The following is a 26,553-nucleotide window of genomic DNA, read 5'->3' as shown; positions in this document are numbered from 1 at the left end:
TATCTCTAATTTTCTATTTTCTATGTGCTCTGCATAGAAGTTAAATAAGCAGCATGAAAATATACAGCCTTGATGTACATAGAAGAGACCTCTAGCCTTTCCCATTCTATTGTTTTCCTCTCTTTCTTTGCATCATTCACTTAAGAAGGCTTTCTTATCTCTCCTTGATATTCTTTGGAACTCTGCATTCAGATCAGCACATCTTTCCTTTTCTCCTTTGCCTTTCACTTCTCTTCGCTTCTCAGCTATCTGTAAGGCCTCCTCAGACAACCATTTTGCCTGTTGTATTTCCTTGTTGGGTATGGTTTTGATCACTGCCTCCTGTACAATGTTACAAACCTCTGTCCATAGTTCTTCAGGTACTCTTTCTATCAGATCTAATCCCTTGAATCTGTTTGTCACTTCCACTGTATAATCGTAAGGGATTTGATCTAGGTGAGACCTGAATGGCCTAATGATTTCCCCCACTTTCTTCAATTTAAGCCTGGATTTTCCAACAGGGAGTTCATGATCTGAGCCACAGTCAGCTCCAGGTCTTGTTTTGCTGACTGTTTAGAGCTTCTCCATCTTGAGCTGCAAAAAAAATCAGATTTTGATATTGACCATCTGATGATGTCCACGTGTAGAGCCTTTCTTGTGCTGTAGGAAGAGTGTATGCTATGGCCAGTGCGTTCTCTGGTCAAAACTCTGTTAGTCTTTGTCCTGCTTCATTTTGTACTCCAAAGCCAAACTTGCCCATTACTCCAGGTATCTTTTGACTTCCTACTTTGCATTCTAATCCCCTATGATGAAAAGGACATCTTTTTTTGGTGTTAGTTCTAAAAGGTCTTGTAGGTCTTCAAAGACCTACAGCTTCTTCAGCATCAGCTTCTTCAACATTAGTGGCTGGAACATAGACTTGGATTACTGTGATATTGAATGGTTTGCCTTGGAAACAAACTGAGCCCCTTCTGGTCATGTTTGAGATTGCACCCAAGTATTGCATTTCAGACTCTTTTGTTGACTATGAGGGCTACTTCATTTCTTCTAAGACAGTCTTGCCCACAGTAGTTGGTCTTCCGAATTAAATTCATCCATTCCCATTCATTTCAGTTCACTGATTCCTAAAAGGTTAATGCTCACTCTTGCCATCCCCTATTTGACCACTTCCAATTTACCTTGATTCATGAACCTTACATTCCAGGTTCTGCTTTGGCTCAGCCTCTTCATTCTTTCTGGAGCTATTTCTCCTCTCTTCTCCAGCAGCCTGTTGTACACCTACCAATCTGGGGGCTTCATCTTTCAGTGTCTTATCTTTCTGTCTTTTCATACTATTCATGGGGTTTGCAAGGCAAGAACGCTGAAGTGGTTTGCCATTCCCTTCTCCAATGGACCACATTTTGTCAAAACATTCTACCATGACTCATCTGTCTTGGGTGGCCCTACACTGCCTGGCTTATAGTTTCACTGAGTTACAGGAGGCTGTGATCCATGTGATCGTTTTGGTTAGTCTACTGTGGTTATGGTTTTCATTCTGACTGCCCTCTTGATGGATGAGGATAAAAGGCCTGTGCAGGCTTCCTGATGGGAGGGACTGGCTGTGGGGAAAACTGAGCCTTGCTCTGAAGGGCAGGGCCATGCTCAATAAATCTTGAATCCAATTTTCTGCTGATGGGTGGGGCTGTGCTCCCTCCTTGTAATTTGGCCTGAAGCAGCCTAGAGTCTCTCTGGTAGGGCTATATGTTTTTCCAAATCCTATAACCTCCAGGTTAGCCTATCCAAAGTGAAATTTGCTCAGTCCTGTTCTACTCTTTGTGACCTATCAGATAACCATGTCGGTGTGGTCACTCACGAGAGCCAGATATGGTGGCCTGTGAAGTCAAGCAGGCCTGAGGAATACCCTAGCTGGGGAGTTCACCTTTCAGTGTCACATGTTCACCGCGTTCCCAAGCGAAGACTACGGAAGTGGTTTGCCATTCTCTTCTCCAGTGCATGGACTATACAGTCCACGGAATTCTCCAGACCAGAATACTGGAGTGGGTAGCTGTTCCCTTCTCCAGGGGCTCTTCCCACTCAGGGAGCAGCGCCCAGGTCTCGCACTGCAGGCGGATTCTTTACCATCTGAGTCACCAGGGATGTAGAATGGACCCTTTTTCCTTTGTTCAGGAAGGAACTCAGAGAGAGACTACTTAATTTTATTCCGAGTTTGCAGGGTCTAAGGTTTAAATTTTTCTCTTTTCAAATCTCTCCTGATTTGCTGTAGACACAGTCAGGAATGGGGTTGCAGACAGGTGGTTAGAGGCTGTCCTCAGGGACTTCTAGTCTTCTTCCCGCACAGGCTTCCAAGCTGGAAACCCGACGTGCTGTAAGGACTGGGTGCAGAGATACAACACTGGATGCTCCCACCTCCCTCCGCCCCGTCTCCCCTACCCCCTCCTCCTAAGTTAGAGTGCTGCTGGAGAAAGATACAGCGGGTGAACGCCTTGCCCGGGGCTATTGAGTCGGGGTGGGTCACCATGGAAACGAGGCCGGCTGCGTACTCGCTTGCCATTGGCTGGGGACTCTGGCGCTGGGGATATAATGAGCCAGCGCGGTGCAAACAGTGTGCTAACTGTGTGGATAACACTCGGTGACTGAAGCCGGCTGAGCTCAGCGGAGCCGATATGAACGGAGAAGGGCAAACTCATCGAGACGGCGTCTTCGGGACCATGGAGAATGGGTAAGGCGGGGACCAGGCCCAGGGGATCCAGGAGGCCCCTGGGGAGAGGAAATGGCTGTCTTCGAGCCCTGAAAACACAGCACTCTGGGGCTCGAGAGGGCCAAGAGAGGGAACGAGTGCCCCGGAGATGCAGATATGCCTGGCTTGGAGCCCGGTATCAGGGGCAAGGCAGCAGGGCGGTGGTGCGAACGGCCCCGGCAGGGGCGCGCGCGGGAATCGAGCAGGGTGGCGCCGCCAGAGCAGGAAGGGGACAGGCCAGTAAGCCGCGGACTACTCCTTAAAGGAGCCGGTGTGTGCGTGCGTGCGCTGGGCCACGCACTTACTGAAGTGAGTATAGAGAGAGCGTGCTCCTCCACCCACGTATCGGGGAAGAGGTCTTCTGAACCCACGTGCTCGTCACAGATTCCGATTCGAGTGTGTAGGGAAAGCCGCGAGGTACTTTTGGTGCCTGTATCTAGTGTTCGTCCTTCCCAGGAGAGAGTACTCCTCGTCCCTCGGGAACACTTCTCTTCCCTCCAAGTTGGAGGTCCAGTTAAGTTGCGGATGGCCTCTCCAAGAAAACGAAATTCTTACTCATGAAACTGAACAACAGATTCTTCCCATTCCCTGCCACCTCTCCCTCAGCCTTACCCTCCCACCCCGCACTCTCTCGCGCCCTTGCCTTTGAAAACCTTTATTTCTGCTTTTGTCCTTGAAATCCCTACCCAGCATTAGGGATCACAGTGGCTTTAGGGTGCCCAGGGATTCGGGGCGTTCTTGGGATATTGATGGCTAATGAGGAAGTCCTGTAAGCTGTGGCTCCTACGTGCTTGATGGGCCAGAGCTTAACAGTTATTTTCCTTTCCTTTGCACCTTTTGGGGATGATATTTGATTCATTTTTACCATCCCACCCTTCTCTCACCTCCATCTTCCTTTGACCCCAGTCCTATTGCCCCCACCCTGCCCCTGGCCCAGCTACTTGCCTGAGGGTAGCCCAGTGTATGGTAGAGTCATCTGGTTTCCAAGGCAGTACTTTTGAAAAAAAAGAAAAAGGTTTCCTCTGGAGGTTTGGTTGGTTAGTTGTGTTCAGCTCTGTCACACCTCAGTCTCCCCACCTCCCTTCTCCTTGTTTTTTCCAGATAGGTATGAGAGAATTGGACTAGAATTGTGAGAAAAATTCTCAGTTGATTGTTGGGGATGTCTGGTTATGTCTTTAGGTCTCTGAAAGGCAAAGGACCTTGGATCTTGATGAAGAGAAGGAAAGATGGGAGAAGGCAGGGAGGAAAAATATAGGCAGGGGGAAGAGTTGTTAAAAATAACAAGGTTCAAGCTCTGTGGACCTGTACCATGATTTTATGGACTCAAAGGTCTTTGGAGCTTGTTAGCAAGTTTTTAATTCATTTTCAAACAGAGCTTATACAATAGGTGAGGCCAATCACATTTCGTTGTTTTACCCTAGAGGAAAGAATTTGAAGCACAGGTTAACTTGCTTAAAAAGACAAAATTGGGACTAGAATCCAGAGAGAGTTCTGCTTCCCTCCAGGCCAGAATTATGAAACCTGGTTTTCAGATGACAATTACCTGAGGCACTTTGGTAAGAAGTATAGATTCTGGGGCCTCTCCCCAGAATGATCAGTCTGTAGAGGTGGGCTCCAGAGTCTATAGTGTTCACAGACTGCTGCTGAGAAACTTACAGGGTCAGCTCTCCCCCAGCCCTTGACAAGCAGAGCTTGGCCTGGATTTGCTTCTTCGTGCAGTAGCTTGTTCTAGCTCTTTGGCCAACCTCTGTATCCCCTGTCGTCTTGGTACCCCTGCCAGCCTTTCTACACTGAAGGTTATTATTTTATGATACCCTTGGGTTGGGAGTGAATCTCACCTTGGTTTTCCATTTCTTCCCCCTAGATTTACACATGAAGATTATCAAGACACTGCAAAATGGCTTTTGTCTCACACCAAACACCGACCTCAAGTGGCAGTGATCTGTGGTTCTGGGTTAGGAGGTCTGATTAACAGATTAACTCAAGCCCAGACCTTTGACTACAGTGAAATACCAAACTTTCCCCAAAGTACAGGTACTGGCGACGGGAAGAGGGGATGAGACTGAGGGAACCTGGTGGGATTGTGATGGGAGGGCAACACTTCTATGCCTGATCCTGGGCATCCTAGTAGCATTTGCCAAGCAACAACTGTTGTGAGAGAGGGAAAAAACCCATCAAGAATCAGAATGAGTTTAGAAAGAAATTCCTCCAATAGAAACGTTTTAACAGACAGAGCAAGTGTGTGTGTCACTGGTACTGTATGATGACATATTTCCTACGCCTGATGACTCAGTTCCTTAAAGCTTTACAACACTTCCCCTAGACATCCCTTCCCCCCACACACTGTGGTCACCACATCCTCAGACACCTCACTCATTTCTTTCAGTCTGCATCCCACATGGAGAAAGAAGTGCCTGTGACCTCCCGGGACAAAGTCAGCTCCCCACCCCCACCCCACACGCCCACCCTCACCCTGTCCTGTGTGTTCCTACCATTCTCAATCTCCCCAGCGCTAGTTCCAGTCCTAGAATAAGGCACACACTGGTACATACCAACAAATGAGCACACTGACTGCTGTGTTCTTGCAGACAAACACCCAGGTAATATATGAAAACACAAGACTTGGTTCACACTGACCTTTGTTGGGGGTGGGGAAGGGCCCCCTATGCACAGTGGAGCTCTGAGGGATCTGAGGAGAGTGTATGGAGCATCTCAATAGCAGCCAGAAGCTCCAAGGCCAGACTTCCCTGGAAGTCCAGTGGCTAACACTCCCCAGTTCACTGCAGGGACTGGGTTCCATCCCTGATTGACGGAGTTTCTCTTGCCATGGGTGAGGCTTAGAGGAGGGTCAGGTGAGAAATGGCCTAGTTTACTTGTTCAAGGACAAGGGTAGTTTATTTGATTTAATTATTAATTTCTCAGGACTAACTTCTGTTGGTTTATTATTAATTTTTCAGATTGTGCCTTCCTTCCTCTTTTCCCTGGAGAGTTAAGACTTTTAACAGATATTTTTCATTCCCTTTGGAACAAGACTAGGAGACCAGAGCAGGGAGTGGCAATGGGGTTGAAGAAGGAAATAGTAGAGAGAAGGGAGTGCAAAGTTTTCTAAGGGAGATAGTAGTGACTTTGGCTCCGTCTGCCACTCTACCCAGTGACAAGGGCACTGCACTCAGTGAAAAGTGGTTAATCCTTTTAAACTTTGTCAATTTATTTTTTATACTCTACTTGGGTTTTCCTAACTGAATCACCTCTGTTCTATTACAGGTAACTTTTTTATATGGTCCTCAATCTCTAAGTACCCCCTGAACTCTCCCTCTGTGTTTTGGTTGTTCTCCCAGACCATGGATTCCCTTTAGAAATGGTAGATGAAAGAAATAGTAATAATTGTTACTATGTCTGTGTGAGGAGTTATCTTTGCAGTCCCATGCCCCTACCTATCACATACAGGGCATGTATTCCCACAGGACTATTTTGTGAGTCACAGAAAAGACTTGTATGGGTCCAGTGTCAGCCCGTTTCCTTGTTCATAGCGTTTTTAGGAAGCTAGGCTATACCATGAGCTTCCTTTCATGAGTCAGGAAGCATATAGCTTAGTTATGGTCATAAGAATATGCATTTTGAGAGTTTTGAAAATTTTGGAAAAGAGGTCTGTGATTACGACACTCACTGCATTCATTATTCCGCGCTTAGTCTCTTTTACCCACTGTTCTATTACCTACTTATTTCTTTTATTCTCTTGCCTTATGACTTTCTCATTCTTTTAAAGTTTCTTTAAGAAGTAACTGGTGTATATTCACATTGAACATCTTTGCCCCCATCGCCCTAATCTCAGAGTGTGCTTGTACCTAAGTTTATGATTACTTTCTGTCTCCCCCACCCGTGGCTTCCCTGGTGGTTCAGTAGTAAAGAATCTACCTGCAGTACAGGAGACCCTGGTTCAGTCCCTAAGTTGGGACGATCCCCTGGAGAAGGGAATGGCAACCTACTCCAGTATTATTCTTGCCTAGAGAGTCCCATGGACAGAGGAGCCTGGTGGGCTGCAGTCCACAGGGTCACAAAGAGTTGGACACGACTGAAGCGGCTGAGCACACCTCCACCAGACTTAAAGTTTCTGAGAGTGGAGAGGATGATGTTTTCTATTGGTTAATTATACCCTCACATGTTGAACAGGGTGAGTCGGGCCAGTGTAGGTGCTCAGGGGATATGTGCTGTATGAAAGCTTCATTCCATGCATTTCCTTCTCTTTTCTGCATACAGTGCCAGGTCATGCTGGTCGACTGGTGTTTGGGATCTTGAATGGCAGAGCCTGTGTGATGATGCAGGGCAGGTTCCACATGTATGAAGGCTACCCGCTCTGGAAGGTAAAACAGAGGCACAAGCCTGACTGGGTCTGGAAGAAGGGACATAGACCTCTCTCTCTTATTTTACTACCTAGCTGCTTAAGCAAGGTAGATATTTGGTCCCCTCCTTTCTCTTCTTTGATGATGTATGTCATGTTTTTCTGCTTGGGTGTATTGGTAAAATTTTAAAGAAAACTCTCTGATGTTTATTTTTCTCTTCTAAGGTGACATTCCCAGTGAGGGTTTTCCGGCTTCTGGGTGTGGAGACCCTAGTGGTCACCAATGCAGCTGGAGGGCTCAACCCCAACTTTGAGGTTGGCGATATCATGCTGATCCGTGATCACATCAACCTACCTGGTTTCAGTGGTGAGAACCCTCTCAGAGGGCCCAATGAGGAAAGGTATCTCTCCTGCTTCTTTTTGTTTAGATGGGTCAGCTTGGAGAGCTTGCTATATTCCATTAATCTGAGATAATGCAACCTGTGCTCTAGGTTTGGAGTTCGTTTCCCTGCCATGTCTGATGCCTACGACCGGGATATGAGGCAGAAAGCTCACAGTACCTGGAAACAAATGGGGGAGCAGAGAGAGTTACAGGAAGGCACCTACGTGATGGTGGCGGGCCCCAATTTTGAAACTGTGGCAGAGTGTCACCTGCTGCAGAAGCTAGGGGCAGATGCTGTTGGTGAGAAGGGGAACTTGGCTGGTGGCTTCATAATTTGGCGGGACTTTTTTGTTTTGTTTTGTTTTGTTTTTGGCTGCTCTGCAGGGCATGTGGGATCTTAGTTCCCTAGTCAGGGATTGAATCTGCAGTCCCTGCATTGGAAGTACAGAGTCTTAAACACTGGATTGCCAAGGAATTCCCTTGACTTGGAGGCTTGAAGAGAGGATCCTGGTAAAATAGGTTGGAAAAGAGTAAAAGATTGTAGCGTTAGATGATACACTGAAGTAGGGGTCTGCTTTAAGAGAAGATTGAATTAACTGACTTTAAAGGTGATTGAGGGGTTTGCACTGTAGCCTCAACCCACCACCCAGCACCAAGGACTTTAACCAGTGTAATGCTAATGTGAGAACTGTCCATTGTGTGATAACTGTTTTTGATTATTTTAACAAAAATCGTAGGTACCTTGTATACCTCTGGCTGGAAAATAGAATTGCAACATTAGAATTGACTTTAAAATGATCACACGCAGAGATAGAAATAAAGCCTTGCAATATTATAAGAAATGTGTAACGCCCCCTGAAGCCCAAATCTTTTAGATAATACAGAACAACCTAAGCTTGACACTAATTTAGCTGCTTCTTTGGATGTTTTCTTAGTGTCGAATTGTCAACAAGGTGGTGAACGGAGCTGAGGCTAAGGGTCATTTGGGGATTCTGACAGTTTTATTTCCCTCTTTCTTCACATCAGGCATGAGCACGGTACCAGAAGTTATAGTCGCAAGACACTGTGGACTTCGAGTCTTTGGCTTCTCACTCATCACAAACAAGGTCATCTTGGATTATGAGAGCCAGGGGAAGGCCAATCACGAGGAAGTACTAGAGGCTGGGAGGCAAGCTGCTCAGAGATTGGAGCAGTTTGTCTCCATTCTTATGGCTAGCATTCCACTGTCCCAGCACTCCAGTTAACCAGCCCCGGCGTGGGTTGGCCTCTCCATTATGGGATCCGAGGAGCTGCTACCTACTTCAGCCCTTGCTGGAGACACATGCTTCTGCCTTAGTTGGCGGCAGAAAGGAGGGTCACCTTCCCGGCTTCTCCCACCAGACCTTACTGCTGCTGAGCGCTCTTCTGGTCTGTTTGTCATCTCAAAATGATTTCCACTCCTATTCCTCTGCAAGAACTGGAGCCCAAGCCCCAGCACACATCCAGGGATTTGGTTTGGGGCCCTCGAGCTCAGACAGTAACTATTACTGGCTTAAGATGGTCCTCTCACATTCCTCTGGGCTCAGTTCTGCCTCAGAGCACTGGAGACCACACAGGAAATAACCTATTCCTTTTGGATTTTTATGCTATTGTATTTTGAGAATAAAGAGAAAGATGAAATACGATTCTTCATTTTTATGTAGTTTGGGATAAGGTTGGGATATGGACCGAGAGTGACATGAAACCAATCACGAGACCATATTTTGTTTGACTCTGCTGCTTCTCAGACAGCAAAGAACTGAGATGAGGGGGTATGTGAATTCAGGGTAGGATGAAGCAGAGGCAAAGAGGTGAAAGTGAGAGGACGTGCTAGAAGATAAGGAAAGGCTAACTTCTGGCACCTGATGGCTACTTTCCTCGGATCAGTCTTCCTCTGCCCCTTTGCTTTCTGGTAGTTTCTGTCTGCTTGTGAGTATCTGAATTAGTTCACTGATCTCAGCTTGTGTTCCATCGTTGCCACTTCCTTGTTAAGTCCTAGTTGTATTTCCTATTGATTTCCTTCAGTTCCCTCACCCAAACATCTGCCATAATTCACGGCAGCCATACACCCCTTCCCTCCATTCTCACAGTGCAATGGCAAATACCCTTTTCTCTGCTGCTTGCCATGCCACTGCTGACGAGACTGCTGCCAGCCCTTGCGAGGCTGACTCATACCCTGGCCTCTCGGACCACCCCCTTTCCTCCTATTGCTTTTTCCTGGACATTAGCCTTTCTTTTCACTCTGCTTGATCAGCACTTCCCCGTGACATAAGCCCAGGCGTGACTTGTTGGCTCACTGAACTCACTGAACTTGTTGTGCTTCTCAGTTTGCATTCAGCTGACTGGCATGTTTGAAAGACATACTACTCCCACCTCCTCAGGCCTGTTTGCCTTTTGGGAGAGGGTAGAGCTGGGTGAGCCTCCAACAGTGGTAACATTTCAACTAGTAGTAGTATAATGTGGAAGAGAAATTTTGGCAGGAAAGCTTTCCAGAACTCTTATAAATAATCCTTTGTTTGGTAACTGACCTACTTAGCTGAACCCAACACAAAAAGCATTCTGGAGGGGCACTATGACTATTCTTCCTTTCATCCATTCTTCTTTTCATAAAATTAGTGAATATTTGTTTAACACTGAGCTAAGAGAATGTTAAGTACAGAATATAAAAATGGTCTTTTCCTCTCAAGGGCCTTACAGTTCCCTACAGACATTTTGTTGTTCAGTCTCCAAGTGGTGTCCAACTCTGCAACCCCAGGGACTGCAGCACACCAGGCTTCCCTGTCCTTCACTGTCTCCTGGAGGTTGCTCAAACTCATGTCCGTTGAGTCAGTGATGCCGTCCAACCAAATCATCCTCTGTTGCCCCCTTGTTTTGCCTTCCATCTTTCCCAACATCAGGGTCTTTTCCACTGAATCAGGTTTTCACATCAGGTACCCAAAAGCTTCAGCTTCAGTATCCATCCTTCCAATGGATACTCAGGATTGATTTCCATTGGAATTGACTGGTTTGATCTTACAGTCCAAGACACTCTCAAGAGTCTTCTCCAGCAACACAATTCAAAAGCATCAATTCTTTGGTGCTCAGTCTTCCTTATGGTCCAACTCTCACATCCTTACATGACTACTGGAAAAACAAGTAGTCTTTGACTATACGGACCTTTGACTAACTTTGGCTAGACCTTTTGTCAGCAAAGTGATGTCTCTGCTTTTTAATATGCTGTCTACTTTGTCATAGCTTTTCTTTGAAAGTGCAGGCATCTTTTAATTTCATGGCTGCACTCACTGGCTGCAGGGGTTTTGGAGCCCAAGAAAATAGTCTGTCACTGTTTCCATTGGTTCCCCATCCAATGATGTGCAAGTGATGGGACATCTGCATATCTGAAGTTATTGCTATTTCTTCAGGCAATCTTGATTCCAGCTTGCATTTCATCCAGCCCAGTATTTCATATGACGTACTCTGCATAGAAGTTAAATAAGCAGGGTGAAAATATATAGCCTTGATGTACACCTTTCCCAAGTTTGAACCAGTCTGTTGTTCCATGTCTGGTTCTAACTGTTGCTTTTTCATCCGCATACAGGTTTCTGGTAAGGTGGTCTGGCATTCCCCTCTCTTCAAGAATATTCCTCAGTTTGCTGTGATCCACACAGTCAAAGGCTTTGGTGTAGTCAATGAAGCAGAAGTACATGTTTTTCTGGAATTCTCTTGCTTTTTCTACAATCCAGTGGATGTTGGCAATTTGATCTCTGATTCCTTTGCCTTTACTAAATCCAGTTTGTGCATCTGAAAGTTCTCAGTTCACATATTGTTGAAGTTTGACTTGAAGGATTTTGAGAATTACCTTGCCAGCATGTGAAATGAGTGCAATTGTGGGGTAATTTGAACATTCTTTGGCATTGCCCTTCTTTGGGATTAGAATGAAAACTGAGCTTTTCCAGTCTTATGGCCACTGCTGAGTTTCCCAATTTTGCTGGCATATTGAGCGCAGCACTTTCACAGCATCATCTTTTAGGATTTGAAATAGCTCAGCTAGAATTCCATCACCTTTACTAACTTTGTTAATAGTGATGCTTCCTAAGGCCCACTTGACTTTGCAGTCCACCATATCTGGCTCTAGGTGAGTGACCACAGCGTCATGTTTATCTGGGTCATTAAGATCTTTTTTGTATAGCTCTTCTGTGTATTCTTACCATCTCTTATCTTCTTCTTTTAGGTCCATACCGTTTCTGTCGTTTGTTGTGCCCATCTTTGCATGAAATATTCCCCTGTTATCTCTAATTTTCTATTTTCTATGTGCTCTGCATAGAAGTTAAATAAGCAGCATGAAAATATACAGCCTTGATGTACATAGAAGAGACCTCTAGCCTTTCCCATTCTATTGTTTTCCTCTCTTTCTTTGCATCATTCACTTAAGAAGGCTTTCTTATCTCTCCTTGATATTCTTTGGAACTCTGCATTCAGATCAGCACATCTTTCCTTTTCTCCTTTGCCTTTCGCTTCTCTTCGCTTCTCAGCTATCTGTAAGGCCTCCTCAGACAACCATTTTGCCTGTTGTATTTCCTTGTTGGGTATGGTTTTGATCACTGCCTCCTGTACAATGTTACAAACCTCTGTCCATAGTTCTTCAGGTACTCTTTCTATCAGATCTAATCCCTTGAATCTGTTTGTCACTTCCACTGTATAATCGTAAGGGATTTGATCTAGGTGAGACCTGAATGGCCTAATGATTTCCCCTACTTTCTTCAATTTAAGCCTGGATTTTCCAACAGGGAGCTCATGATCTGAGCCACAGTCAGCTCCAGGTCTTGTTTTGCTGACTGTTTAGAGCTTCTCCATCTTGAGCTGCAAAAAAAATCAGATTTTTATATTGACCCTCTGGTGATGTCCACGTGTAGAGCCTTTCTTGTGCTGTAGGAAGAGTGTATGCTATGGTCAGTGCGTTCTCTGGTCAAAACTCTGTTAGCCTTTGTCCTGCTTCATTTTGTACTCCAAAGCCAAACTTGCCCATTACTCCAGGTATCTTTTGACTTCCTACTTGTGCATTCTAATCCCCTTTGATGAAGTTCAGTTCAGTCGCTCAGTCGTGTCCGACTCTTTGCGACCCCATGAATCGCAGCAGGCCAGGCCTCCCTGGCCATCACCAACTCCTGGAGTTCACTCAGATTCATGTCCATCGAGTCAGTGATGCCATCCAGCCATCTCATCCTCTGTCGTCCCCTTCTCCTCCTGCCCCCAATCCCTCCCAGCATCAGTCTTTTCCAATGAGTCAACTCTTAGCATTGGGTGGCCAAAGTACTGGAGCTTCAGCTTTAGCATCATTCCTTCCAAAGAAATGCCATGGCTGGTCTCCTTCAGAATGGATTGGTTGGATCTCCTTGCAGTCCAAGGGACTCTCAAGAGTCTTCCCCAACACCACAGTTCAAAAGCATCAATTCTTCGGCACTCAGCCTTCTTCACAGTCCAACTCTCACATCCATACATGAACACAGGATAAACCATAGCCTTGACAAGACCGACCTTAGTCGGCAAAGCAACATCTCTCCTTTTCAATATGCTATCTAGGTTCGTCATAACTTTTCTTCCAAGGAGTAAGCGTCTTTTAATTTCATGGCTGCAATTACCATCTGCAGTGATTTTGGAGTCCCCAAAAATAAAGTCTGACGCTGTTTCCACTGTTTCCCCATCTATTTCCCATGAAGTGATGGGACTGGATATCATGATCTTTGTTTTCTGAATGTTGAGCTTTAGGACAACTTTTTCACTCTCCTCTTTCACTTTCATCAAGAGGCTGTTTAGTTCCTCTTCACTTTCTGCCATAAGGGTGGTGTCATCTGCATATCTGAGGTGATTGATATTTCTCCCGACAATCTCGATTCCAGCTTGTGTTTCTTCCAGCCCAGCGTTTCTCATGATGTACTCTGCATATAAGTTAAATAAGCAGGGTGACAGTATACAGCCTTGACGTACCCCTTTTCCTATTTGGAACCAATCTGTTGTTCCATGTCCAGTTCTGACTGCTGCTTCCTGACCTACTAACAGATTTCTCAAGAAGCAGGTCAGGTGGTCTGGTATTCCCATCTCTTTCAGAATTTTCCACAGTCTATTGTGATCCACACATTCAAAGGCTTTGGCATAGTCAATAAAGCAGAAATAGATGTTTTTCTGGAACTCTCTTGCTTTTTCCATGATCCAGCGGATGTTGGCAATTTGATCTCTGATTCCTCTGCCTTTTCTAAAACCAGCTTGAACATCTGGAAATTCATGGTTCACGTATCACTGAAGCCTGTCTTGAAGAATTTTGAGCATTACTTTGCTAGCGTGTGAGATGAGTGCAATTGTGCGGTAGTCTGAGCATTCTTTGGCATTGCCTTTCTTTGGAATTGGAATGGAAACTGACCTTTTCCAGTCCTGTGGCCACTGCTGAGTTTTCCAAATTTGCTGGCATATTGAGTGCAGCACTTTCACAGCATCATCTTTCAGGATTTGAAACAGCTCAACTGGAATTCCATCACCTCCACTAGCTTTGTTCGTAGTGATGCTTTCTAAGGCCCACTTGACTTCACATTCCAGGATGTCTGGCTCTAGATTAGTGATCACATCATCATCATTATCTGGGTAGTAAAGATCTTTTTTGTACAGTTCTTCTGTGTATTCTTGCCACCTCTTCTTAATATCTTCTGCTTCTGTTAGGTCCAGACCATTTCTGTCTTTTATCGAGCCCATCTTTGCATGAAATGTTCCCTTGGTATCTCTAATTTTCTTGAAGAGATCTCTAGTCTTTCCCATTCTGTTGTTTTCCTCTATTTCTTTGCATTGATTGCTGAAGAAGGCTATCTTATCTCTTCTTGCTATTCTTTGGAACTCTGCATTCAGATGCTTATATCTTTCCTTTTCTCCTTTGCTTTTCACCTCTCTTCTCTTAACAGCTATTTGTAAGGCCTCCTCAGACAGCCATTTTGCTTTTTTGCATTTCTTTTCCATGGGGATGGTCTTGATCCCTGTCTCCTGTACAATGTCACGAACCTCGTTCCATAATTCATCAGGCACTCTATCTATCAGATCTAGGCCCTTAAATCTATTTCTCATTTCCACTGTATAATCATAAGGGATTTGATTTAGGTCATACCTGAATGGTCTAGTGGTTTTCCCTACTTTCTTCAATTTGAGTCTGAATTTGGTAATAAGGAGTTCATGATCTGAGCCACAGTCAGCTCCTGGTCTTGTTTTTGTTGACTGTATAGAGCTTCTCCATCTTTGGCTGCAAAGAATATAATCAATCTGATTTCGGTGTTGACCATCTGGTGATGTCCATGTGTAGAGTCTTCTCTGGTGTTGTTGGAAGAGGGTGTTTGCTATGACCAGTACATTTTCTTGGCAAAATGCTATTAGTCTTTGCCCTGCTTCATTCCACATTCCAAGGCCAAATTTGCCTGTTACTCCAGGTGTTTCTTGACCTCCTACTTTTGCATTCCAGTCCCCTATAATGAAAAGGACATCATTTTTGGGGTGTTAGTTCTAAAAGGTCTTGTAGGTCTTCATAAAACCGTTCAACTTCAGCTTCTTCAGCATTACTGGTTGGAGCATAGACTTGGATAACTGTGATATTGTTGATTGGTTTGCCTTGGAGACGAACAGAGATCATTCTGTCGTTTTTGAGTTGCATCCATGTACTGCATTTCAGACTCTTTTGTTGATCATGATGGCTACTCCATTCCTTCTGAGGGATTCCTGCCCGCGGTAGTAGATATAATAGTCATCTGAGTTAAATTCATTCATTCCAGTCCATTTTAGTTCGCTGATTCTTAGAATGTCAATGTTCACCCTTGCCATCTCTTGTTTGACCACTTCTAATTTGCCTTGATTCATGGGCCTGACATTCCAGGTTCCTATGCAATATTGCTCTTTACAGCATCGGACCTTGCTTCTATCACTAGTCACATCCACCGCTGGGTATTGTTTTTGCTTTGGCTCCATCCCTTCATTCTTTCTTGAGTTATTTCTCCACTGATCTCCAGTAGCATATTTGGCACCTACTGACCTGGGGAGTTCCTGTTTCAGTATCCTATCATAATGCCTTTTCATACTGTTTGTGGAGTTCTCAAGGCAAGAATACTGAAGTGGTTTGCCATTCCCTTCTCCAGTGGACCACATTCGGTCAGACCTCTCCACCATGACCCACCCGTCTTGGGTTGCCCCGTGGCCATGGCTTGGTTTCATTGAGTTAGACAAGGCTGTGGTCCTAGTGTGATTAGATTGACTAGTTTTCTGTGAGTATGGTTTCAGTGTGTCTGCCCACCTACCATCTTACCTACCTATGATGAAAAAGACATCTTATTTTGGTGTTAGTTCTGAAAGGTCTTGTAGGTCTTCATAGAACCAGTCAACAGCAGCTTCTTTAGCATTAGTGGCCAGGACATAGATTTGGATTACTGTGATATTGAATGGTTTGCCTTGGAAACGAACTGAGCCCCTTCTGGTCATGTTTGAGATTGCACCCAAGTATTGCATTCCAGACTCTTGTTGACTATGAGGGCTACTTCATTTCTTCTAAGACAGTCTTGCCCACAGTAGTTGGTCTTCCGAATTAAATTCATCCATTCCCATTCATTTCAGTTCACTGATTCCTAAAAGATTAATGCTCATTCTTGCCATCCCCTATTTGACCACTTCCAATTTACCTTGATTCATGAACCTTACATTCCAGGTTCTGCTTTGGCTCAGCCTCTTCATTCTTTCTGGAGCTATTTCTCCTCTCTTCTCCAGCAGCCTGTTGTACACCTACCAATCTGGGGGCTTCATCTTTCAGTGTCTTATCTTTTTGTCTTTTCATACTATTCATGGGGTTTGCAAGGCAAGAATGCTGAAGTGGTTTGCCATTCCCTTCTCCAATGGACCACATTTTGTCAAAACGTTCTACCATGACTCATCTGTCTTGGGTGGCCCTACACTGCCTGGCTTATAGTTTCACTGAGTTACAGGAGGCTGTGATCCATGTGATCATTTTCGTTAGTTTTCTGTGGTTATGGTTTCCATTCTGACTGCCCTCTTGATGGATGAGGATAAAAGACCTGTGCAGGCTTCCTGATGGGAGGGACTGGCTGTGGGGAAAACTGAGCCTTGCTCTGAAGGGCAGGGCCATGCTCAATAAATCTTGAATCCAATTTTCTGCTGATGGGTGGGGCTGTGCTCCCTCCTTGTAATTTGGCCTGAAGCAGCCTAGAGTCTCTCTGGTAGGGCTATATGTTTTTCCAAATCCTATAACCTCCAGGTTAGCCTATCCAAAGTGAAATTTGCTCAGTCTTGTTCTACTCTTTGTGACCTATCAGATAACCATGTCGGTGTGGTCACTCACGAGAGCCAGATATGGTGGCCTGTGAAGTCAAGCAGGCCTGAGGAATACCCTAGCTGGGGAGTTCACCTTTCAGTGTCACATGTTCACAGGGTTCCCAAGCGAAGACTACGGAAGTGGTTTGCCATTCTCTTCTCCAGTGCATGGACTATACAGTCCACAGAATTCTCCAGACCAGAATACTGGAGTGGGTAGCTGTTCCCTTCTCCAGGGGCTCTTCCCACTCAGGGAGCAGCACCCAGGTCTCACACTGCAGGCGGATTCTTTACCATCTGAGTCACCAGGGAAATAGAATGGACCCTTTTTCCTTTGTTCAGGAAGGAACTCAGAGAGAGGCTACTTAATTTTATTCCGAGTTTGCAGGATCTGCAGTTTAAATTTTTCTCTTTTCAAATCTCTCCTGATTTGCTGTAGACACAGTCAGGAATGGGGTTGCAGACAGGTGGTTAGAGGCTCTCCTCCGGGACTTCTTTTTTTTTTTTAATTTTTTTAATTTTAAAATCTAATTCTTACATGCGTTCCCAAACATGAAACCCCCTCCCACCTCCCTCCCCATAACATCTCTCTGGGTCATCCCCATGCACCAGCCCCAAGCATGCTGTATCCTGTGTCAGACATAGACTGGCGATTCGATTCTTACATGATAGTATACATGTTAGAATGCCATTCTCCCAAATCATCCCACCCTCTCCCTCTCCCTCTGAGTCCAAAAGTCCGTATACACATCTGTGTCTTTTTTCCTGTCTTGCATACAGGGTCGTCATTGCCATCTTTCTAAATTCCATATATATGTGTTAGTATACTGTATTGGTGTTTTTCTTTCTGGCTTACTTCACTTTGTATAATCGGCTCCAGTTTCACCCATCTCATCAGAACTGATTCAAATGAATTCTTTTTAACAGCTGAGTAATACTCCATTGTGTATATGTACCACAGCTTTCTTATCCATTCATCTGCTGATGGACATCTAGGTTGTTTCCATGTCCTGGCTATTATAAACAGTGCTGCGATGAACATTGGGGTACATGTGTCTCTTTCCATTCTGGTTTCCTCGGTGTGTATGCCCAGAAGTGGGATTGCTGGGTCATAAGGTAGTTCTATTTGCAATTTTTTAAGGAATCTCCACACTGTTCTCCATAGTGGCTGTACTAGTTTGCATTCCCACCAACAGTGTAGGAGGGTTCCCTTTTCTCCACACCCTCTCCAGCATTTATTGCTTGCATATTTTTGGATCGCAGCCATTCTGACTGGTGTGAGGTGGTACCTCATTGTGGTTTTGATTTGCATTTCTCTAATAATGAGTGATGTTGAGCATCTTTTCATGTGTTTGTTAGCCATCCGTATGTCTTCTTTGGAGAAATGTCTATTTAGTTCTTTGGCTCATTTTTTGTTGGGTCGTTTATTTTTCTGGAATTGAGCTGCATAAGTTGCTTGTATATTTTTGAGATTAGTTGTTTGTCAGTTGCTTCATTTGCTATTATTTTCTCCCATTCAGAAGGCTGTCTTTTCACCTTGCTTATATTTTCCTTTGTTGTGCAGAAGCTTTTAATTTTAATTAGATCCCATTTGTTTATTTTTGCTTTTATTTCCAGAATTCTGTCCTCCCGGACTTCTAACCCTCTTCCCGCTCAGGCTTCCCAGCTGGAAACCCCACGTGCTGTAAGGACTGGGCGCAGGGACACAACACTGGATGCTCCCATCTCCCTCCGCCCCGTCTCCCCTACCCCCTCCTCCTAAGGTAAAGTGCAGCTCGAGAAAGATACTGGGGGTGGAAAGAACTCAGATTAGATTTACAGCCTTGCCCGGGGCTATTGAGTCGGGGTGGGTCACCATGGAGACAAGGCCGGTTGCGTACTCGCTTGCCATTGGCTGGGGACTCTGGCGCTGGGGATATAATGAGCCAGCGCGGTGCAAACAGTGTGCTAACTGTGTGGATAACACTCGGTGACTGAAGCCGGCTGAGCTCAGCGGAGCCGATATGAACGGAGAAGGGCAAACTCATCGAGACGGCGTCTTCGGGACCATGGAGAATGGGTAAGGCGGGGACCAGGCCCAGGGGATCCAGGAGGCCCCTGGGGAGAGGAAATGGCTGTCTTCGAGCCCTGAAAACACAGCACTCTGGGGCTCGAGAGGGCCAAGAGAGGGAACGAGTGCCCCGGAGATGCAGATATGCCTGGCTTGGAGCCCGGTATCAGGGGCAAGGCAGCAGGGCGGTGGTGCGAACGGCCCCGGCAGGGGCGCGCGCGGGAATCGAGCAGGGTGGCGCCGCCAGAGCAGGAAGGGGACAGGCCAGTAAGCCGCGGACTACTCCTTAAAGGAGCCGGTGTGTGCGTGCGTGCGCTGGGCCACGCACTTACTGAAGTGAGTATAGAGAGAGCGTGCTCCTCCACCCACGTATCCGGGAAGAGGTCTTCTGAACCCACGTGCTCCTCACAGATTCCGATTCGAGTGTGTAGGGAAAGCCGCGAGGTACTTTTGGTGCCTGTATCTAGTGTTCGTCCTTCCAGGAGAGAGCACTCCTCGTACTCTCTCTTCTCTTCTCTTCTCTTCAAGTTGGAGGTCCAGTTAAGTTGCGGATGGCCTCTCCAAGAAAACGAAATTCCTACTCATGAAACTAACAGATCCTTCCCATTCCCTGCCACCTCTCCTTCAGCCTTACTCTCCCACCCCGCACTCTCTCGCGCCCTTGCCTTTGAAAACCTGTATTTCTGCTTTTGTCTTTGAAATTCCTACCCAGCATTAGGGATCACAGTGGCTTTAGGGTGCCCAGGGATTCGGGGCGTTCTTGGGATATTGATGGCTAACGAGGAAGTTCTGTAAGCTGTGGCTCCGACGTGCTTGATGGTCCAGGGCTTCACAATTATTTTCCTTTCCTTTGCACCTTTTGGGGATGATATTTGATTCATCTTTACTATCTCACTCTTCTCTCATCTCCATCTTCCTTTGACCCCAGTTCTGTTGCCCCCACCCTGTCCCTGGCCCAGCTGCTTGCCTGAGGGTAGCCCAGTGTATGGTAGAGTCATCTGGTTTCCAAGGCAGTACCTTTGAAAAAAAGAGAAAGAAAAAGGTTTCCTCTGGAGGTTTGGTTGGTTAGTTGTGTTCAGCTCTGTCACACCTCAGTCTCCCCACCTCCCTTCTCCTTGTTTTTTCCAGATAGGTATGAGAGAATTGGACTAGAATTGTGAGAAAAATTCTCAGTTGATTGTTGGGGATGTCTGGTTATGTCTTTAGGTCTCTGAAAGGCAAAGGACCTTGGATCTTGATGAAGAGAAGGAAAGATGGGAGAAGGCAGGGAGGAAAAATATAGGCAGGGGGAAGAGTTGTTTAAAAAAAAAAAAAAAAAGGTTCAAGTTCTGTGGACCTGTACCATGATTTTATGGACTCAAAGGTCTTTGGGCTTGTTAGCAAGTTTTTAATTCATTTTCAAACAGAGCTTATACAATAGGTGAGGCCAATCACATTTCGTTGTTTTACCCTAGAGGAAAGAATTTGAAGCACAAGTTAACTTGCTTAAAAAGACAAAATTGGGACTAGAATCCAGAGAGAGTTCTGCTTCCCTCCAGGCCAGAATTATGAAACCTGGTTTTCAGATGACAATTACCTGAGGCACTTTGGTAAGAAGTATAGATTCTGGGGCCTCTCCCCAGAATGATCAGTCTGTAGAGGTGGGCTCCAGAGTCTATAGTGTTCACAGACTGCTGCTGAGAAACTTACAGGGTCAGCTCTCCCCCAGCCCTTGACAAGCAGAGCTTGGCCTGGATGTGCTTCTTCGTGCAGTAGCTTGTTCTAGCTCTTTGGCCAACCTCTGTATCCCCTGTCGTCTTGGTACCCCTGCCAGCCTTTCTACACTGAAGGTTATTATTTTATGATACCCTTGGGTTGGGAGTGAATCTCACCTTGGTTTTCCATTTCTTCCCCCTAGATTTACATATGAAGATTATCAAGACACTGCAAAATGGCTTTTGTCTCACACCAAACACCGACCTCAAGTGGCAGTGATCTGTGGTTCTGGGTTAGGAGGTCTGATTAACAGATTAACTCAAGCCCAGACCTTTGACTACAGTGAAATACCAAACTTTCCCCAAAGTACAGGTACTGGCGACGGGAAGAGGGGATGAGACTGAGGGATCCTGGTGGGGTTGTGATGGGAGGGCAACGCTTCTATGCCTGATCCTGGGTATCCTCTGTAGCATTTGCTGAGCAACAACTGTTGTGAGAGAGGGAAAAAAACCATCAAGAATCAGAATGAGTTTAGAAAGAAATTCCTCCAGTAGAAATGTTTTAACAGACAGAGCAAGTGTGTGTGTCACTGGTACTGTATGATGACATATTTCCTACGCCTGATGACTCAGTTCCTTAAAGCTTTACAACACTTCCCCTAGACATCCCTTCCCCCCACACACTGTGGTCACCACATCCTCAGACACCTCACTCATTTCTTTCAGTCTGCATCCCACATGGAGAAAGAAGTGCCTGTGACCTCCCGGGACAAAGTCAGCCCCCCAACCCCACCCCACACGCCCACCCTCACCCTGTCCTGTGTGTTCCTACCATTCTCAATCTCCCCAGCTCTAGTTCCAGTCCTAGAATAAGGCACACACTGGTACATACCAACAAATGAACACACTGACTGCCGTGTTCTTGCAGACAAACACCCAGGTAATATATGAAAACACAAGACTTGGTTCACACTGACCTTTGTTGGGGGTGGGGAAGGGCCCCCTATGCACAGTGGAGCTCTGAGGGATCTGAGGAGAGTGTATGGAGCATCTCAATAGCAGCCAGAAGGCTCCAAGGCCAGACTTCCCCGGAAGTCCAGTGGCTAACACTCCCCAGTTCACTGCAGGGACTGGGTTCCATCCCTGATTGAGGGAGTTTCTCATGCCAAGGGTGAGGCTTAGAGGAGGGTCAGGTGAGAAAGGCCTAGTTTACTTATTCGAGGACAAGGGTAGTTTATTTGATTTAATTATTAATTTCTCAGGACTAACTTCTGTTGGTTTATTATTAATTTTTCATATTGTGCCTTCCTTCTTCTTTTCCCTGCAGAGTTAAGACTTTTAACAGATATTTTTCATTCCCTTTGGAATAAGACTAGGAGACCAGAGCAGGGAGTGGCAATGGGGTTGGAGAAGGAAATAGTAGAGAGAAGGGAGTGCAAAGTTTTCTAAGGGAGATAGTAGTGACTTTGGCTCCATCTGCCACTCTACCCAGTGACAAGGGCACTGCACTCAGTGAAAAGTGGTTAATCCTTTTAAACTTTGTCAATTTATTTTTTATACTCTACTTGGGTTTTCCTAACTGAATCACCTCTGTTCTATTACAGGTAACTTTTTTATATGGTCCTCAATCTCTAAGTACCCCCTGAACTCTCCCTCTGTGTTTTGGTTGTTCTCCCAGACCATGGATTCCCTTTAGAAATGGTAGATGAAAGAAATAGTAATAATTCTTACTATGTCCGTGTGAGGAGTTATCTTTGCAGTCCCATGCCCCTACCTGTCACATACAGGGCATGTATTCCCACAGGACTATTTTGTGAGTCACAGAAACGACTTGTATGGGTCCAGTGTCTGCCCGTTTCCTTGTTCATAGCCTTTTTAAAGTTTCTTTAAGAAGTAATGGTGTATATTCACATTGAACATCTTAGCCCCCATCGCCCTAATCTCAGAGTGTACTTGTATCTCAGTTTATGATTACTTTCTGTCTCCCGCACCCGTGGCTTCCCTGGTGGTTCAGTAGTAAAGAATCCACCTGCAGTACAGGAGACCCTGGTTCAGTCCCTAAGTTGGGAAGATCCCCTGGAGAAGAGAATGACAACCTACTCCAGTATTATTCTTGCCTAGAGAGTCCCATGGACAGAGGAGCCTGGCGGGCTACAGTTCATAGGGTCACAAAGAGCTGGACACGACTGAAGCGGCTGAGCACACCTCCACCAGACTTAAAGTTTCTGAGAGTGGAGAGGATGATGTTTTCTATTGGTTAATTATACCCTCACATGTTGAACAGGGTGAGTCGGGCCAGTGTAGGTGCTCAGGGGATATGTGCTGTATGAAAGCTTCATTCCATGCATTTCCTTCTCTTTTCTGCATACAGTGCCAGGTCATGCTGGTCGACTGGTGTTTGGGATCTTGAATGGCAGAGCCTGTGTGATGATGCAGGGCAGGTTCCACATGTATGAAGGCTACCCGCTCTGGAAGGTAAAACAGAGGCACAAGCCTGACTGGGTCTGGAAGAAGGGACATAGACCTCTCTCTCTTATTTTACTACCTAGCTGCTTAAGCAAGGTAGATATTTGGTCCCCTCCTTTCTCTTCTTTGATGATGTATGTCATGTTTTTCTGCTTGGGTGTATTGGTAAAATTTTAAAGAAAACTCTCTGATGTTTATTTTTCTCTTCTAAGGTGACATTCCCAGTGAGGGTTTTCCGGCTTCTGGGTGTGGAGACCCTAGTGGTCACCAATGCAGCTGGAGGGCTCAACCCCAACTTTGAGGTTGGCGATATCATGCTGATCCGTGATCACATCAACCTACCTGGTTTCAGTGGTGAGAACCCTCTCAGAGGGCCCAATGAGGAAAGGTATCTCTCCTGCTTCTTTTTGTTTAGATGGGTCAACTTGGGAGAGCTTGCTGTATTCCATTAATCTGAGATAATGCAACCTGTGCTCTAGGTTTGGAGTTCGTTTCCCTGCCATGTCTGATGCCTACGACCAGGATATGAGGCAGAAAGCTCACAGTACCTGGAAACAAATGGGGGAGCAGAGAGAGTTACAGGAAGGCACCTACGTGATGGTGGCGGGCCCCAATTATGAGACTGTGGCAGAGTGTCACCTGCTGCAGAAGCTAGGGGCGGATGCTGTTGGTGAGAAGGGGAACTTGGCTGGTGGCTTCATAATTTGGGGGGACTTTTTTGTTTTGTCTTTTTTTTTTTTTTTGGCTGCTCTGCAGGGCATGTGGGATCTTAGTTCCCTAATCAGGGATTGAATCTGCAGTCCCTGCATTGGAAGTACAGAGTCTTAAACACTGGATTGCCAAGGAATTCCCTTGACTTGGAGGCTTGAAGAGAGGATCCTGGTAAAATAGGTTGGAAAAGTGTAAAAGATTGTAGCGTTAGATGATACACTGAAGTAGGGGTCTGCTTTAAGGGAAGATTGAATTAACTGACTTTAAAGGTGATTGAGGGGTTTGCACTGTAGCCTCAACCCACCACCCAGCACCAAGGACTTTAACCAGTGTAATGCTAATGTGAGAACTGTCCATTGTGTGATAACTGTTTTTGATTATTTAATAAATATCATAGGCACCTTGTATACCTCTGGCTGGAAAATAGAATTGCAACAATAGAATTGGCTTAAAAATGGTCACACACAGAGATAGAAATAAAGCATTGCAGTGGTGATACTATAAGAAATGTGTAACGCCCCCTGAAGCCCAACTTTTTAGATAATACAGAACAACCTAAGCTTGACACTAAATTAGCTGCTTCTTTGGATGTTTTCTTAGTGTCAAATTGTCAACAAGGTGGTGAATGGCGGTGAGGCTAAGGGTCATTTGGGGATTCTGACAGTTTATTTCCCTCTTTTTTCACATCAGGCATGAGCACGGTACCAGAAGTTATAGTCGCAAGACACTGTGGACTTCGAGTCTGTGGCTTCTCACTCATCACAAACAAGGTCATCTTGGATTATGAGAGCCAGGGGAAGGCCAATCACGAGGAAGTACTAGAGGCTGGGAGGCAAGCTGCTCAGAGATTGGAGCAGTTTGTCTCCATTCTTATGGCTAGCATTCCACTGTCCCAGCACTCCAGTTAACCAGCCCCGGCGTGGGTTGGCCTCTCCATTATGGGATCCGAGGAGCTGCTACCTACTTCAGCCCTTGCTGGAGTCATGTGCCTCTGCCTTAGTTGGCAGCAGAAAGGAGGGTCACCTTCCCGGCTTCTCCCACCAGACCTTACTGCTGCTGAGCGCTCTTCTGGTCAGTTTGTCATCTCAAAATGATTTCCACTCCTATTCCTCTGCAAGAACTGGAGCCCAAGCCCCAGCACACATCCAGGGATTTGGTTTGGGGCCCTCGAGCTCAGACAGTAACTATTACTGGCTTAAGATGGTCCTCTCACATTCCTAGGGGCTCAGTTCTGCCTCAGAGCACTGGAGACCACACAGGGAACAGCCTGTTCCTGTTGGATTTTTATGCTATTGTATTTTGAGAATAAAGAGAAAGATGAAATAAATTTCTTCATTTTTATGTAGTTTGGGATAAGGTTGGGATATGGACCGAGAGTGACATGAAAGCAATCATGAGACCACATTTTGTTTGACTCTGTTGCTTCTCAGACAGCAAAGAACTGAGATGAGGGGGTATGTGAATTCAGGGTAGGATGAAGCAAAGGCAAAGAGGTGAAAGTGAGAGGACGTGCTAGAAGATAAGGAAAGGCTAACTTCTGACACATGATGGCTACTTCCCTCGGATCAGTCTTCCTCTGCCCCTTTGCTTTCTGGTAGTTTCTGTCTGCTCGTGAGTATCTGAATTAGTTCACTGATCTCAGCTTGTGTTCCATCGTTGCCACTTCTTTGTTAAGTCCTAGTTGTATTTCCTATTGATTTCCTTCAGTTCCCTCACCCAGACATCTGCCATAATTCACGGCAGCCATACACTCCTTCCCTCCATTCTCACAGTGCAATGGCAAATACCCTTTTCTCTGCTGCTTGCCATGCCACTGCTGACGAGACTGCTGCCAGCCCTTGCGAGGCTGACTCATACCCTGGCCTCTCGGACCACCCCCTTTCCTCCTATTGCTTTTTCCTGGACATTAGCCTTTCTTTTCACTCTGCTTGATCAGCACTTCCCCATGACATAAGCCCAGGCGTGACTTGTTGGCTCACTGAACTCTTTGTGCTTCTCAGTTTGCATTCAGCTGACTGTCATGTTTGAAAGACATACTACTCCCACCTCCTCAGGCCTGTTTGCCTTTTGGGAGAGGGTAGAGCTGGGTGAGCCTCCAACAGTGGTAACATTTCAATTAGTAGTAGTATAATATGGAAGAGAAATTTTGGCAGGAAAGCTTTCCAGAACTCTTACAAATAATCCTTTGTTTGGTAACTGACCTACTTAGCTGAACCCAACACAAAAAGCATCCTGGACGGGCACTATGACGACTCCTTTCATCCATTCTTCTTTTCATCAAGTTAGTGAATACTTGTTTAACACTGAGCTAAGAGAATGTTAAGTTCAGAATATAAAAATGGTCTTTTCCTCTCAAGAGCCTTACAGTTCCCTACAGACATTTTGTTCAGTCTCCAAGTGGTGTCCAACTCTGCAACCCCAGGGACTGCAGCACACCAAGCTTCCCTGTCCTTCACTGTCTCCTGGAGTTTGCTCAAACTCATGTCCATTGAGTCAGTGATGCCGTCCAACCAACTCATCCTCTGCCGCCCCCTTGTTTTGTCTTCCATCTTTCCCAGCATCAGGGTCTTTTCCACTGAATCAGCTTTTCACATCAGGTGGCCGAAATATTGGAGCTTCAGCTTCCGTATCAGTCCTTCCAACGAATATTCAGGATTGATTTCCTTTGGGATTGACTGGTTTGATCTTGCAGTCCAAGGGACTCTCAAGAGTCTTCTTCAGGAACAGAATTCAAAAGCATCAATTCTTCAGTGCTCAGTCTTCCTTATGGTCCAACTCTCACATCCTTACATGACTATTGGGAAAACCATAGCTTTGACTGGATGAACTTTTGTTGGCAAAGTGATATCTCTGCTT

At 45.7% G+C, this 26,553-nt stretch overlaps 2 protein-coding genes and 1 long non-coding RNA gene across 3 annotated transcripts; 2 read left to right on the top strand and 1 right to left on the bottom strand.

Annotated features, from left to right (window-relative positions):
- The first annotated feature begins 2,425 nt into the window (after nt 1-2,425).
- Nucleotides 2,426-9,096, top strand: LOC138443439 (purine nucleoside phosphorylase). The gene is made up of 6 exons (XM_069595820.1): nt 2,426-2,698; nt 4,581-4,750; nt 6,974-7,077; nt 7,281-7,456; nt 7,547-7,737; nt 8,464-9,096. The coding sequence occupies exons 1-6, from the start codon at nt 2,643-2,645 to the stop codon at nt 8,679-8,681; spliced, it is 915 nt and encodes a 304-aa protein (XP_069451921.1). The 5' UTR covers nt 2,426-2,642; the 3' UTR covers nt 8,682-9,096.
- Nucleotides 9,097-17,260: 8,164 nt separating this feature from the next.
- LOC138443440 (uncharacterized) lies at nt 17,261-21,693 on the bottom strand. The gene is made up of 2 exons (XR_011258146.1): nt 21,498-21,693; nt 17,261-19,843 (listed from the first exon to the last, which is right to left on the bottom strand). It is a non-coding gene; the product is annotated as an uncharacterized lncRNA (long non-coding RNA).
- Nucleotides 18,071-25,024, top strand: LOC138443438 (purine nucleoside phosphorylase-like). Its single transcript, XM_069595819.1, has 6 exons — nt 18,071-18,835; nt 20,724-20,893; nt 22,892-22,995; nt 23,199-23,374; nt 23,466-23,656; nt 24,388-25,024. The coding sequence occupies exons 1-6, from the start codon at nt 18,780-18,782 to the stop codon at nt 24,603-24,605; spliced, it is 915 nt and encodes a 304-aa protein (XP_069451920.1). The 5' UTR covers nt 18,071-18,779; the 3' UTR covers nt 24,606-25,024.
- Nucleotides 25,025-26,553: the final 1,529 nt, after the last annotated feature.

The sequence above is a fragment of the Ovis canadensis genome, chromosome 7 (genome assembly GCF_042477335.2).
Source record: "Ovis canadensis isolate MfBH-ARS-UI-01 breed Bighorn chromosome 7, ARS-UI_OviCan_v2, whole genome shotgun sequence".
Taxonomy (NCBI): domain Eukaryota; kingdom Metazoa; phylum Chordata; class Mammalia; order Artiodactyla; family Bovidae; genus Ovis; species Ovis canadensis.
Note: the sequence above shows the minus strand (reverse complement) of the source record. Positions and strands in the feature narration are given on the sequence as shown.